This window comes from Oncorhynchus keta, chromosome 2 (assembly GCF_023373465.1).
Source record: "Oncorhynchus keta strain PuntledgeMale-10-30-2019 chromosome 2, Oket_V2, whole genome shotgun sequence".
Classification (NCBI taxonomy): Eukaryota; Metazoa; Chordata; class Actinopteri; order Salmoniformes; family Salmonidae; genus Oncorhynchus; species Oncorhynchus keta.
Genome location: NC_068422.1, coordinates 48,534,837 through 48,552,870, shown reverse-complemented (window position 1 = coordinate 48,552,870; position 18,034 = coordinate 48,534,837). Strand labels below are relative to the sequence as shown.

Below are 18,034 nucleotides of genomic sequence, written 5' to 3'. Positions count from 1 at the left end.
AAAATAAATTGAGCGCCAGCCCTGGGTAGACTATGAAAGAAGTGAGATCTACTCAGGGGTTTCGAAAGCTAGGCAGCTTCAGTTAGCTTCATATTCCAGCTCAGGCTTCATCCGTTTCTTGCGCATCTGCCTGTTTGGAACTGCACGTGGCTAGTGGCCAATGCCAAACTCATTGAAACAATGCGGAAACGTCAATAGATGGGGCGAGTCAGTGCCACACTTCACGTATCGTTATTGCCGCCTGGTGTGCACAAGCAACTCCCCCACTCCTAATCGATGAAAGTTTGTGCATAACGTTTCAAATCCATATTACTGTGTAATGTGATCAGTATTTTAACATTTTTATACAGCTGACCCAGGTTAGCTTGGTAACGCTTCAAACCTGACTCGTATAGGGCTTACATGTGCAGCAGTGAAACGACAAGTTAACCCAGTCACCTGATCAAACTAAAGCTGTAGTAGCACTGAATAGGTTTAGTCATCTTCACTTTAAAGCAACATTTACTTTCCCTTGCTGGTCAACATCATGCACCTCTAAAATGGATCCAATAAATTGTTCATTCAGCGGTAATCTGTGCCATCATTCCTAAATGCAAGAACACACCCTCTACTGGCCATGTTCAAAGTTATATACAGTGTTCTTCAAATCAACATGGGAATGCAGACTATGGGGACAAGACAGAGCACGCACAAAACAAGACGCACACTGAAAGGTCTGTAGAATTTATTATAATTCTATTAGTTTAAACAAAAAGCAGAAATTACAGAAATATATACAGGTCTGCATTCTCTTCTTAAAACTCTGACAAGTCCTCTGTGTGTGTGTGTGTGTGTGTCATTTCAGTTTGTCCCTGCAGTGTCGTTCAGAGTAACATTTTACAAGGTTGGGGAGGAGCAGCACTGGCCATGACCATAGCTTTTCCAATCATCTGCCAGGTCAGTCGACTTATAAAGAGTTCTGTGGTGAGAAAGGTGAAATGAATGTGCTTACACAGGACTATAGGTCCACAACCCAAAACACCCCCACTAGCCAGCAGCACAGCACAATCCAGTAGCCCGCTATAAAGAGCCAGCACACTGGGGTGTGTTCCTATAGGTCAGCTTCACAACGATCACACCTTGTTTTTGACCACATGTCAATAGAGCACTGGTAGTCCAAGAGGGTGAGAGTGCTTTAAGCCTGACGATTATAAGGAGAACCACCACAGGCAGTCCCAAGGACAAACTAGATGGCCCTCTGTGCCCATGGGAATAGAGGGCACAGGACAGACAGGACTGAAGATGGGAAGGCTTTTGGGTGGGAGAATACCGAGGGAGCCATAGGGATAACCATAGGGGGGGGATTTGAAAACAGAATCCTTGGGGCTTTGGGCGAATGTCAATGTGGCTAAACTTGTGCGTGTGTGGGGGGGATCCCATTCTGAGATTAGCATCCTGAGGGCTGTGTAGAATGACCCTGCTAGGCTGGAGGTGGATGAGCATCCTTTAGTCTGGCTGGGTAAGAGGGGCTAGTGGAGCGTGTGCATGAAGCTATCCAGGTTGTACTCTGTGTCATACTGCAGCTGATCCCACAGGTCCCCCAGACCGTCCAGCACGTTCTTAATGGAGGCTTTCCCTCCGGAGGACGACAACTCGCCCTTATCATCCTTCCCATCCTAGACAGAGAGACGAGTTAGAGATGGAAACACACGTCGGACGGGCAAATACGGGTTAAATGGATGCGTGAGTGAAAGAGCAGCATGACCATGAAGATGACCGAGAAACGAAAAGAGAGCACATGCGGAAGTGCGTGTACTTAAGGGAGAGCAACTGACCTTGTCCAGGGTGAAGAGGTTGAGGAGCTGGTCGGTGCCCATACTCTGCAGGCTGGCGTTCTCCTGGCTGATGACCGCATTGGCGATGTTCATCTTGAACTTCTGCAGGCCCATGATCTTCTCTTCCAGAGTGCCCCGAGTGATCAGACGATATACATTCACCACGCGTTTCTGCAACAACAAAAGACACCATTACTAATGTCACTTTTCACTACAGACTGCCAAGCCGGTGCGGTGCGCATGTTTGAGATCAACTACATTGCAGTCAGCATGCACAGAACCAAGATGAGTGATTCCATGCCTCGGCTTGCTCAAACACGCCATTGCCTAATTCACACTATAGGGCTGACCCAAACCGCACTGTGTTGGGCCTGGATATCGTCTGTCTTTTCTCGCACCGTTCCAGCAACTACGGTGGGTGATTAACTAGGCCAGCCAAGTACAGCTTGCCTTGGCTCAGTGTGAAAAGGGGTGTGTGCGCGTGTGTCCATGGAGAGGCATTAGTGTACCTGTCCTATCCTGTGGGCGCGGTCCATGGCCTGTAGGTCTCTCATGGGGTTCCAGTCGTGTTCCACAAACACCACCGTGTCAGCACCAGTCAGGTTCAGACCCAGACCACCCACGTGCGTGGTGAGCAGCAGCACGTCAATGGAGGGGTCATTGTTGAACCTGAAAGAGAGCGTGACAGAGCACAGGAGATGGCGAGAGGGAGAATGAGGGGCAGAGCACGCGAAATGGAGGCTGAGAGAAGGTCAGTGCCTTTAAATTCAGATCAAGTTTGTCGAGTTAGACAATGGGCGACGTTACAGCAAAGGCGCAGACTGTGCCCGAGTCTGGTGTCGCAATCTAAGCTCCTGACTACGGACACACCTGGCGACGTGGGTTTGAGCCGCGGCTCTGCCTACTATCAGTGCCCAATACCGGTCTATTCATCTACTTCTAAGGTGTCCGGTCATAAAAACAAATCACATGGGAGATGAGAGTTTAAAATAAATATTTTTTATATGCTGGTGACACTACTAATCAGAGTATTCCATTATTCCCTGTTTGACACCAACACCATTCATTTGCGTCGCCCAAAGACCATGCTCCTCCTTTATTACCTGGAGACGATGGCGTGGCGCAGGCTCGCCTGCACGCTGCCGTCGAGTCGCAGGTAGGTGACTGTGGGCAGCTGGAGCTTGAACAGGTCGTGCTCCACGATGTCCAGCATGCTTTTCAGCTGACAGAAGATCAACACTCTGTGTTGGGCAACCACCGACTCTGTGCCCTCCGCTGAGCCACTGCTGCCCAGACCACAGTCCAACAACAACTGGAGAAGGGAAGAGGGGGAAAGCTCAGGATTACAACTTACTCAGTGTTTTGATCTGTAGGTGTTTAGTATGGAGTTCAGAGTAGGCGATAGACCGATATCGGCACCTCACCCCCACTATCCCCATCACTGCCACTTCTGAAGCAGAGGAGATGGGGGAAATAGTACTGTTTGTCCATTTTGAGACACCGTAGCTAGTATACTATTCCTCAAAATAGTCAGAATTAAGCCAACTCAATAAATCTTATTCGTCATTGAAGAATCCCTAATGTTGACTTATCACAGAGGAAGGGGCGTAGACTTCAGGTTGGACCCCCGAAAAAATAATTTTGTGCACAAGCAACCCCAAAAAAAAAACATTGCTGAAGACCAAAACATCACGATTTACACAAACCGTTCCAAACAGTTTCAGCTGGGACACATGCAGACACCTTTAGTATAGTGCAGTGTTTCTTAATCCTGGTTCCTTGGGACTCAAAGGTTTTGGTTTTTGCCCTAGTACTACACAGCTGATTCAAAATGATCAACTCATCATCAAGCTTTGAATCAGGTGCGTAGTGCTGAGGAGAAAAACTGAACTGTGCACCCCTTTGGATGCCAGGACCAGGATTAAGAAACACTGGTGTAAGGAACGGGGAATTAGTGGTACCCAAGGGTAAGGTATAGAGGAAGAGTGGTACCTGTTTGAGGGCTGAGAGTTTAGGCGAATGCTGGATGTCTCGAAGGCTGGAGTGTTGTGCTGCCAGCTGGTCTGTGATGCGCTTGTACTCAGGGTGCTGTGGCAGCAGTACCAGGCCTGGGTGGTTACACAGCTTCCTCAAGTACTGCAGAGCCTGGAGGGAAGAGGACATTAATAACATAAATAGCAAGTAGGGTTTCCACAGACTTAATATTAATGCAGGTCACATTCACATGTGAGAAGCTCAGTGGAGAAAAATACCCACTTCATGGTCAGGGACAATCCAAAAACAACCTAAGGCAGTCACATAATGTGTGTGTACCTGGAACACGTGGCCCGTGGCCTTCAGCTTGGGCTTCTCCTCCTCCTGGGTGGAGGCTGTAGAGATGGTGTCCTCCACACCGACCTTGGCCCGGGACTTGGCAAAGTCCTCATACAGCTGAACCTGCAGACAGAGAGACAGACACGGGGACAGATTGTTTGAGCAATGGCAGGCACAGAACTGCTCATTTAAAAATAACTTAATGAGTAGTTATTTGGGATGAACATTCTACACAGTCCGTCTGCAATGTAGTCAATATTAAAACACGCACGCAGATTGTATGTATACAAGCTACATACAAGGCTTTCATTTAATGGATTGAAACATTACGTTTTGTAGCAGCCTCAGCTTCTATGGTGACTAGAAAGTGGAAAATACACAACTGAATGCTTTTCTCTCCAAATGAAGACGGTATCTATAGTACCAGTCAAACGTTGACTCATTCAAGGGTTTATTTATTTTGAATAGTGAAGACATCAAAACTATGAAAAAACATTGAGTAACCAAAAAAAGTTCAAAATATATTTTATATTTGAGATTTTTAAGTTACCACCCTTTGCCCTGAGCTTTGCACTCTTGGCATTCTCTCAACCAGTTTCATGAGGTAGTCACCTGGAATGCCTAGTTAAAAGTTAATTTGTGGAATTTCTCTCCTTCTTAATGCGTTTGAGCCAATCAGTTGTGTTGTGACAAGGTAGGGGTGGTATACAGAAGATGGTCTTTTACCAAATAGGGCAAAGTCCATATAATGGCAAGAACAGCTCAAGTAATCAAAGATAAACAGTCCATCATTATTTTAAGACATGGTCAGTCAATCTAGAAAATGTCAAGTACTTTGAAAGTTTCTTCCAGTGCAGTCGCAAAAACCATCAAGTGCTACATTAAAACTGGCTCTCATGAGGACCATCACAGGAAATGAAATCCGTTACCTCTGCTGCAGAAGATCAGTTCATTAGAGATGCCAGTCTCAGAAAATCAGCAATCGACTGCACCTCAGATTGCAGCCCAAATAAATGCTTCAGATTTCAAGTAACAGACATATCTCAACATCAACTGTTCAGAGGAGACTGTGCATCAGGCCTTCATGGTCAAATTGCTGCAAAGCAACCACTACTAAAGGACACCAATAATAACAAGAAACTTGCTTGGGCCAAGAAACACGAACAATGGGCATTAGACTGGTGAAAATCTGTTGTTTGGGCTGATGAGTCCAAATTGGAGATTTTCGGTACCAACCGCTGTGTCTTTGTGAGACGCAGTGTGGGTGAACGGATGGTACTGTACGTGGCGGTGTAAGTGTTTCAAGGTGGGCCCTCCATGTGGCGTACCTGTAGAGGGCTGAGGTTGCAGTAGTAGTCCTGGATGATCTTGGGGGGCAGGTCCTGCAGCACGTCCTTTTTCATCCTCCTCAAGAGGAAGGGCAGAACTTGGCGATGCAGCGCCTCCATGGCCAGCACCCCTGAAGGGGAACACCGTCATTACAAGATAGTAACACCACTGTCAGTGTGAGAGAGTGTCAAGAAAGTATCTTCAGTGTCATGTTTATTAGGGCACACCGTATGCTACGGAAACCAACAAGGGTTTCTTAAGTACAGATGGCACTAAACTGAAGAAACGGCGAGGTACTAAATAGGGTTGTGACAATACCAGTATCGCAACACACTGAAATAGTGTGGCAATGAAACAAAAACAAAGCAGATTCGAAAGTCTAAGTTTGTTTGAAATGACATGTCACCAAATATTTTAATGAAGGGAGAGTCAGATCTTTTACCTAATGTGGTGTCGTTCTAAACACTAAATCAACAGCACGTGGAGGAGGCATACAAGGTAATGTGGATGGAGAAGGAAATGAATTGCTTTACAATGACCATCAGGATGTACCCTTAACATGCACACCAAATATGTTTGCACTTTTGGCAACTTGACCTAGATTGCATACTCTAAAAATACGACCATAGTGCATGATCTATGGCTGTGGGGGGGATTCTTATGACATTGCCAACAGTAATCCGATACCAATAATAGAGTTGTTAAGTGCAATTCCTCAGCAATATCTTTAGATAATGATTTTCTTACGAACTTCTCAAATATCATACTATTAAGATGTTGCTAGGCAACCGATTTAGCTAGCCATCTAGCTATGGCAATCATGTTAGCATATTTCATACTGAGATTCCTGTTCTAAAACATGTTCTAGGGTTTAAAATAATCAATACTGAAACGTTCAGATGAAGTTTGAGTGAATTAAACATGAATTTATTCTCTCACTACCCTGAGTTTAAGGGTTTAGCCATCTTGGGAATGAAAAACATTTCCAATAAACGCATTTAAGAAACTACATTTGTTCTTGACCTTTTGCTTAAGGAGAAAGGAGAAACATAAATAGCACAAGACATTTTTCAAGAACCATTGAGGAATAGCAACTTGCTTACCTTCTTAAATCTATTGTTAATTTTTTTCAATGGCAGTTAAGAAATTTAAGGTTTTGTGAATCTAGGCCCAGGGCTGTACCTTTCAAATTAAGAGTTGAATAGGTTAAAGGAGCAAAGAGTCATCCACGTCAGGCTAATTTTTGCCATGGAAAATTGCAATTTTGCAAAATTGCAATTTCCTCACAACCTATTTCAAGTGCCAAATGAACAAGATCCAGCTTCCGTGCACTCAGGGCTGATGACCACACCAAAATCAGATCTTACCGGCCTCCTGCTCACGCGATGAGCTCTTGGCATCACGGCTGGCCAGGATGGGCTTGCCGTAGCGGGCAGCAAACTGGCGTTCTGTGCCCAGGAAGCCGGGCATGAGGAAGTCAAAGAGCGACCACAGCTCCAGAACATTATTCTGGGGAGAGGTGGTAGAAGGAGAAAAAGAGAGAGCGACACTAAGATTTACAAGTACTCAGTGCTTGGGTTTAACTGATCTAAAATAAATCTGCAGCAGAGTAGACAGTAAACACAATCTACCAATTACCGTTAATGTCACAGGTTTGGCATAAAGTCCTTACTTCATTTCATCCACTAATACACCTGTCAATGTAAAACTAATACATCCAACCAACACACAGAGTGGAGGAACTGGAACCATTAGGCCTGAATAGAGAAATTATTAGGCAACATTAATCTAATGCAGTGAGGGTCATGGTTTAAAGATTAGTACCAAATTAAACACTGAAAGTGTGTTAGCAACTTAAAATCAGATGCATTTCCACTGCAGAAGCCTTTGCTCATTCTTCACTGATAAAAACGGAAAACGTTTCATGCCCCCACCTGGATGGGCGTTCCTGATAGGATAACTCGGAAGTTGGCGGCCAACTGCTTTATGGCTTTTGAGAGCTTGGTCTTCCCGTTCTTGATCACATGGCCCTCGTCGAGGATACAATAATTGAATTTTACATTCCTAAAACAAAAAATGGAACATAAGTCATTTATAAAATCACTTATCCAGCCTTACAAATAAGAGAATTATATATAAATAAATCACCTAAAAAAGTCAATGTCGTTCCGTACAACATCGTAAGAGGCTACTACCAGGTTGTGCTTTTTCACTTGATGCTGTAAACTGCAAAACAACATTTTTACGTGAATAATTTAAACAAATGACTGTTCTACTCAATCTCTGTAGTGGAATCATGTGCATGTTTGGGTGGGTCAGTACTGGGGTCTTACCGTGCTCGCTCTGTAGGGGGTCCCGTGTAGTGCAGTGGGTTCAGGTACTCTTTGGTGCAGAACTTGCCCACCTCATCCACCCAGTGACCTGTCAGGGTGGGGGGGCACACCACCAGAGAGGGCAGGGGGGTGCTGTCTGCCGCCTTGGTTTTGGCATACTCCTGTGCCCTGTACACAATGTAACAATTAACATGACAACTCCTTTTACAACAGAGGAGGCTCTCCAATGTGCTGACGGTGTACATTTGAAATTCAAACTGTGGACGTGTTTCAAGACAACTACACTGCAGTTGCCTGACAGATTTCACAATGCCTGGATATGTATTTAGTAGGGATGTAACAATTTAGTGATACAATTGTGTTGGGGACCGATGCGTATCTTAAACATAAAAATACATTTTTAAAAAAGTCTGAACCCCAAACCGATCCAAATGTAGCATGCGTCGGTCAGACAAATCGATTCAAACTTTACGAATCACCGGATCAAATTATTTTGCATATTATTCTTTCTACCCTCAAAAATACAGTTCATCTTTAGTCAAAATGGATGCGTCCTCTCCTTCAGTGTCAAACTTCATGTAAACAGGAACGAAATAAAACAAAATAAATGCAATTGGAGGCACTGGTGCTCCCAACCCAAGTCAGGAGCACCAGAAAATAACAAATATAGAACTATTCCATTACTCAAAATGAAAGGTCGAATTAAATGGAATAATCGTAAAGGTAGAATAAACCTCTAGAATGATGTGGCTCCAAAATGTTTGTATTTGTTTTCAGTAACACCAATTATCCCAAAGACATTCTTTAAAAAATAGACTCAGACTTTAAGAGCAAATAACATTTCTAGAATACAAAGGGAGCATTTGACATCTAAGTCGGAGGGTGGTTTTAACCTTACATTTGTATCAACTAGCTACCCAAGGCTTTAACTCGCGACATCTAGATAAATGCGTTAAAGAGGAACAAAGGGTACATATGAAGACATTCAGAGCAACCTGGAGGTAATCGTGTTTGAGTCAGAAAAGGATGCTCATGATAGGGAAGGTACACAAAACCTTGCAGAGAACATATCCAACTAACAATCTCTTGGTTCCAATAGTTGAAAGTATTTCAGACCCCTTCCTCCACATTGTTTCTTTACAAAAATAAAAAAAAATACAGAAATACCTTATTTACTTAAGTATTTATATAAGTATTCATAAGATCCTTTTTGCTATGAGACTCGAAATTGAGCTCAGGTTGTCCATTCATCATCCTTCAGATGTTTCCACAACGTGGAGTCCACGTGTGTTAAATTCAGAGCAAAAACCAAGCTTGAAGGAATTGTCTGTAGAGCTCAGACAGGATTGTGTCGGGGCACAGATCTGGGGAAGGGTAAAAAAACATTTCTGCAGCATTTAAGGTCCAAGAACAGTGGTCTCCATTCTTAAATGGAAGAAGTTAGGAACCACCATTCCTAGAGCTGGCTGCCCGGCCAAACGGGGGAGAAGGGCCTTGATCAGGGAGGTGACCAAGAACCCAATGGTCACTGACAGAGCTCCTCTGTGGAGATGGGAGAACCTCCCAGAAGGACAACCATCTCTGTAGCACTCCACTAAATCAGGCATTTATGGTAGAGTGGCCAGAGGTCACTCAGTTAAAAAGGCACATGACAGCCCCCTTGGAGTTTGCCAAAGGGCACATTAATGGACTCTCAGATGCCAAGAGTCACATCTGGAGGAAACCTGGCACCATCACTACAGTGAAGTATGGTGGTGGCAGTATCATGCTGTGGGGATGTTTTTCAGAGTTAAGGACTGGGAGACCAGTCAGGATAGAGGGAAAGACAAAACGGAGCAAAGTACAGAGAGATCCTTGACAAAAACCTTCTCCAGAGCACTCGACCTCGGACTGGAGCGAATGTTCAGCTTCCAACAGGACAACAACCCTAAGCACACAGCCAAGACAACGCAGGAGTGGCATTGGGACAAGTCTCTGAATGTCCATGAGTGGCCCAGCCAGAGCTTGACTTTAACATCTCAAGAGACCTGAAAATAGCTGTGCAGCAATGCTCCCTATCCAACCTGAGAGCTTGAGAAGATCTACAGAGAAGAATGGGACAAACTCCAAATACAGGTGTGCCAAGCTTGTAGAGTCATACCCAAGAAGACTCAAGGATGTAAATCACTGTCAAAGGTGCTTCAAAGTACAGAGTAAAGGGTCTGAATACATGTTTTTTTTTTTACTTTAAAAACATTTCTAAAAACGTGTTTTTGCTTTGTCATTATGGGGGGGGTTGAATCCATTTTAGAATGAGGCTGTAACATAACAAAATAAGGAAAGGGGTCTGAATATTCTCCAAATGCAATGTAACTGTAAAACTAAAAACAACTCAATCCATGCCTTTTGGGAATGCTATAAAGTCTAGAAGTTGTGGACTGAGCTAAGTGATAGGCTGGACGATTCTCTTCAGTCATCTTAAAAAGTAAACAAAAAAACTTGGAAGTTAATCCCCATCATTGACACAATAGAAAAATCTAATTATTTAAAATGGCATGAGTGACTGAGAAACTCAATTTGTAAAATTCAAAGCCAAGTGGCAAACAATGCAGGCACTATGATGGGGGGGTGAGCATGCAGGTCTGGGCAGCTGAGATGTAGTCATTGTTTGTATACCTTTCTATCAGGAGTGTAAAAATGATAAATTCATTGAGACTATATGAATTCTAGCTACTTTTGAAGCACGTGCCCTAGATGTTAATATGTAACACTTAACAGCTTATTATAAAAGTGCTGATACAATACCCATCATTGAAATATTTGTTTTCTACATTGCATAAAAACACTTTTCCTATTGAGATGCATTAAATTGAAAACTGTAGTCTTGAAAAACATCAGATTTGTAAGGAACACATGCAAGAGCTCTGCGATTTATTCACTGCTATGGTCATTGATCTCCTTTAGAATCTATACCTTTTCTTTCTGTGCCCCCAAATGTTTGGATATACTGGTAAAGTTGCCAGGTTGTTAGCTAGCTAACCAATTAGGTAACATGACTGAACAAAGTCTAAACAATTGTTTAACGACGTTGACGAGCGTGTAGTTTTACAACGGCCCACGACATGGTTTATGAATGCAAAAGGCAGACCCGGTGATCCGCTAGAAGGAAGAAAAATGTTGCGCAGGTAATATGGAGTAGGTCTTTAGATCTTGTTGGGCTAGACTCAAGCCGTTTACACTGTAGCAATGGTGCAACTATGACGCTAACAAATCTGCACTCACTTGTTTCTCTATGGTACTCGGAAACAAAATGGTACAGGGGAAGGCTCGATTATAAACCCCTTAACATAATTACCTAGGATAATTTACATAGTAACAGTGCGCCAAAAACGAAACCTAGGTATTTTATTGCATATGCAACCAAATTCGTCACACTTTAGAGCCCTGCATATAATTGTGTTGACAATCATTAAATCTACCAGTCATTTTGCATGCTAAACAACCCAAGGCAATATCAGTAGCCTAGTCAAACTGCTCGCTGGGCCCAGCTTCTCATGCTGACCAAAGCAAGGTAGGCAGACCGTTTCTGATCTTGCACACGTGCGCGGCACCTACAGCATGCAAATATTGCTTGTTATATTCAGCCTCATGAGTTGTGTAAACGAGGGCTGTGGTGGTCATGAAATCGGCAGCCGGTGCTTGTCCAGCAAATAACTACCGGTCTCACGCTAATTGACAATTAAAAACACATTTAGCATCTACAGGCTTCCACACATAGCCTACAAGCCACTGGAACACTTAACAGCCTACACAATCACAATAAATCAATTTTACACCGGTCTAAAGAAACACGACATGTAGAAAATGTATATTTCAGAAGAACAGACTAGCATATCTAAGTAGACCTTTGTTAGGCCCTGATCTGGCTATGCCGTAACGGCTGTGGGCTACACTAGTTCATTTAGCAGATAAGATTTGCTCACAATTCCGTGGCATTACTTTATAGTATGAAGAATAGAATTTAACACAGCTGAATAAAACAGGATATTTTCTGCAAACTATTTGAAGGAGAGCACACATGCGGCTATTCTGTGTTGACCGGTTAACAAAGAAACAGGCTCTCCTATACGCTTCATTTGAGAGTCGTTTATGCAACTTTAGTTGCGAGACAAACGTTGGGCTGTGTGATTTGATTACATTCTAAGTCTGCATGACTTAGACTTTTTTTTTTTAAATCTCCAAATCCTCAGTCACGAGCTCTGCTTTGTTTTTTTTTTTGCACATCTTTCACAATTTGACAAGCACTTTATAATGCCTTGAATTTTCAGGGCGGAATCCCCTTTGTATGGCTGTAATACCCCCTTTAAAGCAGTGGCCGCTGTGCTGAATAATTCATTTACAATTCCTTTCTCCTGGCTGCGTGCTCCGCTCACATATCCCATTGTCTTATTAGCTAATGCCTGGCATGTAGTCGGGTCCTTCTCACATGCTACAAAACACAGACATGGTCGGGGATGCAACTGCGCGCGTCATTATCGAATTACGAGGTGCATATTGAAGATGTTGGAAGAACTGTCCAGATTATTTACTTTGTCAGCCAACAAGATAAATAGGCCTAACGAACAGCAAAAGCCTATGTCAATCTATTATTGCCCATAGTACAAAAGTTAACCCATTATATTGGGCAACTTGTCCTACTGTGCGAGAAATAAAAATTCCAAAACATAGTCTGGGACGGTTGTGGGATGCGATAGATGCCAAGTTACTAACCACGAGCGTCAAGACCTTTAAAAGCAATGAGGCTGATGCAACAGCGCAGAACGTTTGTTGATAAGCGCAGCAATGCTCACACAGCAGTAGGCAAAACACCATTCTCAAAAGTGACGGCAAAAATCGATTATGCATGTAATGCTTTATTATAAAAAGGTGCATTTGTATGATACATTCTTCCCCAAACTTGACTCGTGCGCCACCTATGTATGCCTGTCTAATCCACTTTACAACCGGTGCAATGTGCTTAAATTAAGTTTTGGACACTTTAGTTATGATACAAGCCTTATCAAAATATACAGGCCTATGGGCTAGGCTACATGAGGTGTGTGAATAGGATTTGAAAAAGGCAGCAAAATGGCATGCGGTATTTGCCTTACTACATACAAGCTGGGCATCATTCACTAGTAATACACTAATATTGTCACCCATCAGGCTATTCTTGATATATACAAAATGTGTGAAATTAGTTGATGTAGAATGGACCAGTAACATGCACCTGTCTCGGAACGGCGGGAGGATGCTTTTCCTGTGGTTCATTTTCATGCCAGGTAAGCTATACTCATTGTGTCGCTTTGTAACACGTGCTTAATATTAGTAAAGTTGATCAATATAGTAGGCCTAGCCTATAGAAAGCTGATGGGATCCTGTTTTTAATAGAGGCGATCAAAACTCAGTTCTCACAAAATTGCATAGCCAATAGAAATGTTGTGCAACATGAGCTCTCATGAAGTGTTTAGATTTGATGTCAGAGTGATAAGAGGGACAACAGCGTCCCGAGTACCAGGCAGTAGGCTACTGACCATCAGAAAAATCAGTGCTTAGTTACCATTATTAAACAGTGGTGACCGGTATGGTCACCGCAACAGCCCTCGTGACAACCTACGTAATTTACTAGGTTGTCATCTACAATGCTTTCAGAAAGTATTCACAACCCTATACTTTTGACATTTTGTTGTGTTAAAGTGGGATTCAAATGTCTTTTTTTTAAAAAAATTTTATAAATACAATCTACACAAAATACTCTGTCAGTGGAAGAAAAATCCTGACATTTGTAAAAAATTAAATATAAACCATCTTGATTCGGTAAGTATTCAACCCCAAGTCAATACATGTTTGAAGTGATGACAGCTGCGAGTCTTTCTGGGTAAGTCTACGAGAGCTTTCCACATCTAGATTGTGCAACATTAGCCTATTATTCTTTTGAAAATTCTTCAAGCTCTGTCAAATTGGTTGATCACTGTTAGACAACAGTGATTTTCAAGCATATTTAAGTCAACTCTGCCACTTAACATTCACAGTCTTCTTGGTAACCTACTCCAGTGTAGAGTTGGCCTCGTGTTTTAGGTAATTTTCCTGCTGAAAGAAGAAGTAATCGCAGACAACCAGGTTTTCCCCCTTGGATTTTGCCTGTGCTAACTCCCTAGTCCTTAACAATTACAAGGATACCCATAACATGATGCAGCCAGCACTATGCTTGAAAATATGGAGAGTGGTACTGTTGTATTGGATTGAACCCAAACAATTTTTATTCAGGACGAAAAGTTAATGCTTTGCCACATTTGTAAAAAACTTTAGTGCCTTGTTGCAAACAGGATGCAGGAAGACTTTATGTACAGGCTTCCTTCCACTCGGGCAATGAGGTTAGTATTGTAGCGTAACTACAATGTTGATCCATCAGTTCTCCTATCCCAGCCATTAGTCACCATTGGCCTAATGGAGAAATCAATGAGCGGTTTCCTTCCTCTCCGACAACAGAGTTCAAAAGGACGCCTGTATCTTTGTAGTGACTAGGTGTATTGATACACCACCCAAAGAGTAATTAATAATTGTGCCATGCTCAAAGGGATATTCAATGTCAGCTTTTTTATTTAACCATGCAAGGCATTGGAAAATCTCCCTGGTCTGTGGTTGAAACGGTTTGAAATTCACTGGTCGACTGACAGACCTAACAGATAATTGTGTGTGTGTGGGGTAGAGACATAGTCATTCAAATATCACCTTAAACACCATTATTGCACACAGAGCGAGGTCATGCAACTTGTGACTTTAGGAAAATATTTAGGCTTGCCTTGAAAAGGTTGATGGCGCCGAAGAGGATGGCTGACATTTCACATGCTCCTAACCAACTGAGCTGCAATACGGAAGTGGTCAGATGACGGATGCTACAGGACTGTTTTGCTAGTACAGACTGGAATATGTTCCGGGATTTATCCAATGGCATTGGGAGTATACCACCTCAGTCATAGGTTTCATAAATAAGTGTATCGATGACATCGTACCAACAGTGACCGTAAGTACATGTCCCAACCAGAAGCCATGGATTACAGGCAACATCCGCATCGAGCTAAATGCTAGAGCTGCCGCTTTCAACGAGCGAGACACTCAGCAGGATTTCTTCTAAGCATCCGGATATGTGACGAACCATCACAGGCAAAGCGTCAATACAGGATTAAGACCGAATCCTACTACACGGACACTCAGATATGGCAGAGGTTGAAAACTATTAGGAGCTACAAAGGGAAACCCAGCCGCGCGCTGCCCAGTGATGTGAGCCTACCAGACGAGCCAAATGCCTTTCATGCTCACTTCGAGGCAAGCAACACTGAAGCACCAGCTGTTCTGGATGACTGTGATAAGTTGGTAGCCGATTTGAGCAAGAAATTTAAACCGGTCAACATTCAAAGCCGTAGGGCCAGACGGATTACCAGAACGCATACTCCAAGCATGCACGGACCAACTGGCAAGTGTCTACACTGACATTTCCAACCTCTCCCTGACCGAGTCTGTAATACCTACATGTTTCAAGCAGACCACCATAGTCCCTGTGCCCAGTCCCCAGTCCATGTGCCCACGGAGCTCATCACTAAGCTAAGGACCCTGGGACTAAAACATCTCCCTCTGCAACTGAATCCCGGACTTCCTGACAGGCTACCCCCAGGTGGTAAGGGTAGGCAACAACATGTCTGCCACGCTGATCCTCAACACTGGGACTCCTCAGGGGTGTGTACCGAGTCCCCTACTGTACTCCCTGTTCACCCACAACTGCGTGGCCAAACACGATGCCAACACCATCATTAAGTTTGCTGATGACAGTGGTAGGCCTGATCACCGGTAAAGTCCACACTTTTAGTCGGCACATATGACAGTTTGATTTGAATATAGACATTTAGAAATTAATTCAATGTTTTGAGTCAATTACTGATATTATGCGGTATTGTGTGTGGGCCAGTAACAATCAACTTTATCCATTTTAAATTCAGGCTGTAACAAAATGTGGAAAAAGTCAAGGGGTGTGAATTCTTTGATGTGCTGTTGAAAATGGGGCTTACAATATATTTGATTTTGATTGTTCAGATTCACCATGAGCAATAGTTTTGGTATTTTTGCAGTGTGTATATGGTACAATGTGTATATGGTCATTTTGTACTATGAAAGAAACTTTCCCTGTATAACGAGGACAGCGATCACGTTTGCAAGGCGCACTGCATGGCCGAAGCCAGAGGAGAAGAGATCACTCTGCAACGACTTCCAAATTTCAATTTTGAGATGGGGTGAAATCCAAAGTTGTGCTGTATATTAAATTGTCTCTCATCAGTAATTTGTAAACGATAAATATTGATACATTACTAGCTCAAACACTTAATTCAGAGATTAGCGGAGCAGCAGCGTAAGGCACTGCATCACAGTCCGGGACCGAACCTGGGTCTGTAGTATCACAACCAGCAGTGATTGGGAGTCCCATAGAGCAGCTCACAATTGGCTCAGCGTCGTCCGGGTCAGAGGAAGGTTTGGCCGGGGTAGGCCGTCATTGTAAGTAAGAATTTGTTCTTAACAGACTTCCCTAGTTTAAAAACAAAAGTACACATTTTTTTTATGTGTTACTTAATTTGCTAAAATTACAAGTTAATTAGTGGGGGAGTAAAACTATAGGCTACATTGACCCCCTAATCTGGTCGAGGGCTGATAGATACCTAGTCTCCCTTGTGACTCAACTCCCTATATAGTCCATACACATGCATAATTCCCACACGAAACGCCCAGCTCATGAGCACCATGTCAGCAGCAGGTTAATTTATAATGGAAAATTGTGGTTAGTCAACATACAAATGTTAATGTATTGAATCATATCGTTCTCTAATCAAACCGAAACGCTTCAAACTAAAAAAACATAGTTCCTGTATCGTATTGAGCACATTCATCTAGATAGGCATGGTCTTGAAAAGGAAAGAGGCACCTCCCTAGTATTTAGCATATCACCTTACCACATTCTGACATAGCAATATGATGCCGAACTGCGCAGTTGATGACATGCAACCATTTGTTGATAAATGCAGCACAACTGCAATCTAGTCTGCCTAGAACGTAAGTAGTGTGTGGTCATGCAGTTCAGTACCTGAGGTAGTGGTCCCCAGCCAGGATGCAGATGGACTGCAGGGTCTTGCCCAGTCCCATGTCATCACAGAGAATACCGTGGAGCTTGTACTTGTTCAGGAAGGACAGCCAGTTCACTCCGTCCTGGAGAGATCAAAGTTATTGAAACTGTCCATCAAATAATTTTACATACTAGCTATGACAGAGCAGACAACCATGGGATGCAACGAGCTGTTGCACTGCGTTTGTGAGTCAAAGGATTCACGCAAACATCTTCACCGTGCTTATATTGATCGTACGAGATGGACTACATAGAAGTCGGACTACACAATTCACTGTCTCCCAAACAACTAATCAAACACTGAATGTCAGTGGCATGCTTATTTTGCACCAGTCTAGATGAGTTTATGCTGGGGTATAAAAGCTGAGCGTAGTCCTATCCATTGTTGACCAGCAGAAGTTTTATTCCAAAACTCTGCAGGGTTCCATTACACTAGAGAGATAGAGGTTGGGCTCAGCGGAATACCAGCAGAGTACACAAGCCCATCGATTCTACCATTTTTTTTTATTTGTTCTGTCCAAAAAGTAATTTGTCAGCAGCAGCCGACATCCCTGCAGCATTTAAAAGCAATCCATTTTTGTAGAGCTTTGCAAAAAAACAATGACACTAAAAATTAAGTGGAAAGTGCTGAATAGGTAACATTTACCTTTTTTTTTTTTTTTTTTTTTTACTGTGCACAAAATAATCCAAAACTAATTGCAAATACATCCAGATTACCTTCAGAATAATTTGCGCCGTCGGGAAGTATTCAGACCACTTGACTTTTTCCAAATTGTTATGTTATATCCTTAGTAATCTATGCACAATACTCCATAATGACAGCGAGAAAGTTTAGCAGATATTAAATAAACAGAAATGCCTTAATTACACAAGTATTCAGACACTTCGCTATGAGACTCGAAATTGAGCTCAGGTGCATTCTGTTTTCATTGATCGTCCTTGAGATGTTTCTACAACTTGGTTGGAGTCCACCTGTGGTAAATTCAATTGATTGGACATGATTTGGAAAGGCACACACCCATCTATATAAAAACGTCCCACAGTTGACAGTGCATGTCTGA

The 18,034-nt window shown here is 42.9% G+C and overlaps 1 protein-coding gene across 2 annotated transcripts in view; it reads right to left on the bottom strand.

Annotated features, from left to right (window-relative positions):
- Positions 1–707: 707 nt before the first annotated feature.
- Positions 708–18,034, bottom strand: part of btaf1 (BTAF1 RNA polymerase II, B-TFIID transcription factor-associated) — a 63,222-nt gene continuing 45,895 nt past the window's right edge. For both annotated transcript variants that reach the window (XM_035799229.2, XM_052477965.1), the window contains 12 exons: positions 16,935–17,056; positions 7,790–7,957; positions 7,605–7,682; positions 7,391–7,520; positions 6,824–6,965; positions 5,456–5,586; positions 4,128–4,250; positions 3,807–3,959; positions 2,918–3,126; positions 2,324–2,483; positions 1,815–1,985; positions 708–1,655 (listed from right to left, as the gene is read on the bottom strand). In XM_035799229.2, the coding sequence (XP_035655122.1) occupies positions 1,509–1,655; positions 1,815–1,985; positions 2,324–2,483; positions 2,918–3,126; positions 3,807–3,959; positions 4,128–4,250; positions 5,456–5,586; positions 6,824–6,965; positions 7,391–7,520; positions 7,605–7,682; positions 7,790–7,957; positions 16,935–17,056 (1,734 nt within the window). In that variant the 3' untranslated portion in view covers positions 708–1,508. The remainder of the gene's footprint in view (positions 1,656–1,814; positions 1,986–2,323; positions 2,484–2,917; positions 3,127–3,806; positions 3,960–4,127; positions 4,251–5,455; positions 5,587–6,823; positions 6,966–7,390; positions 7,521–7,604; positions 7,683–7,789; positions 7,958–16,934; positions 17,057–18,034) is intronic.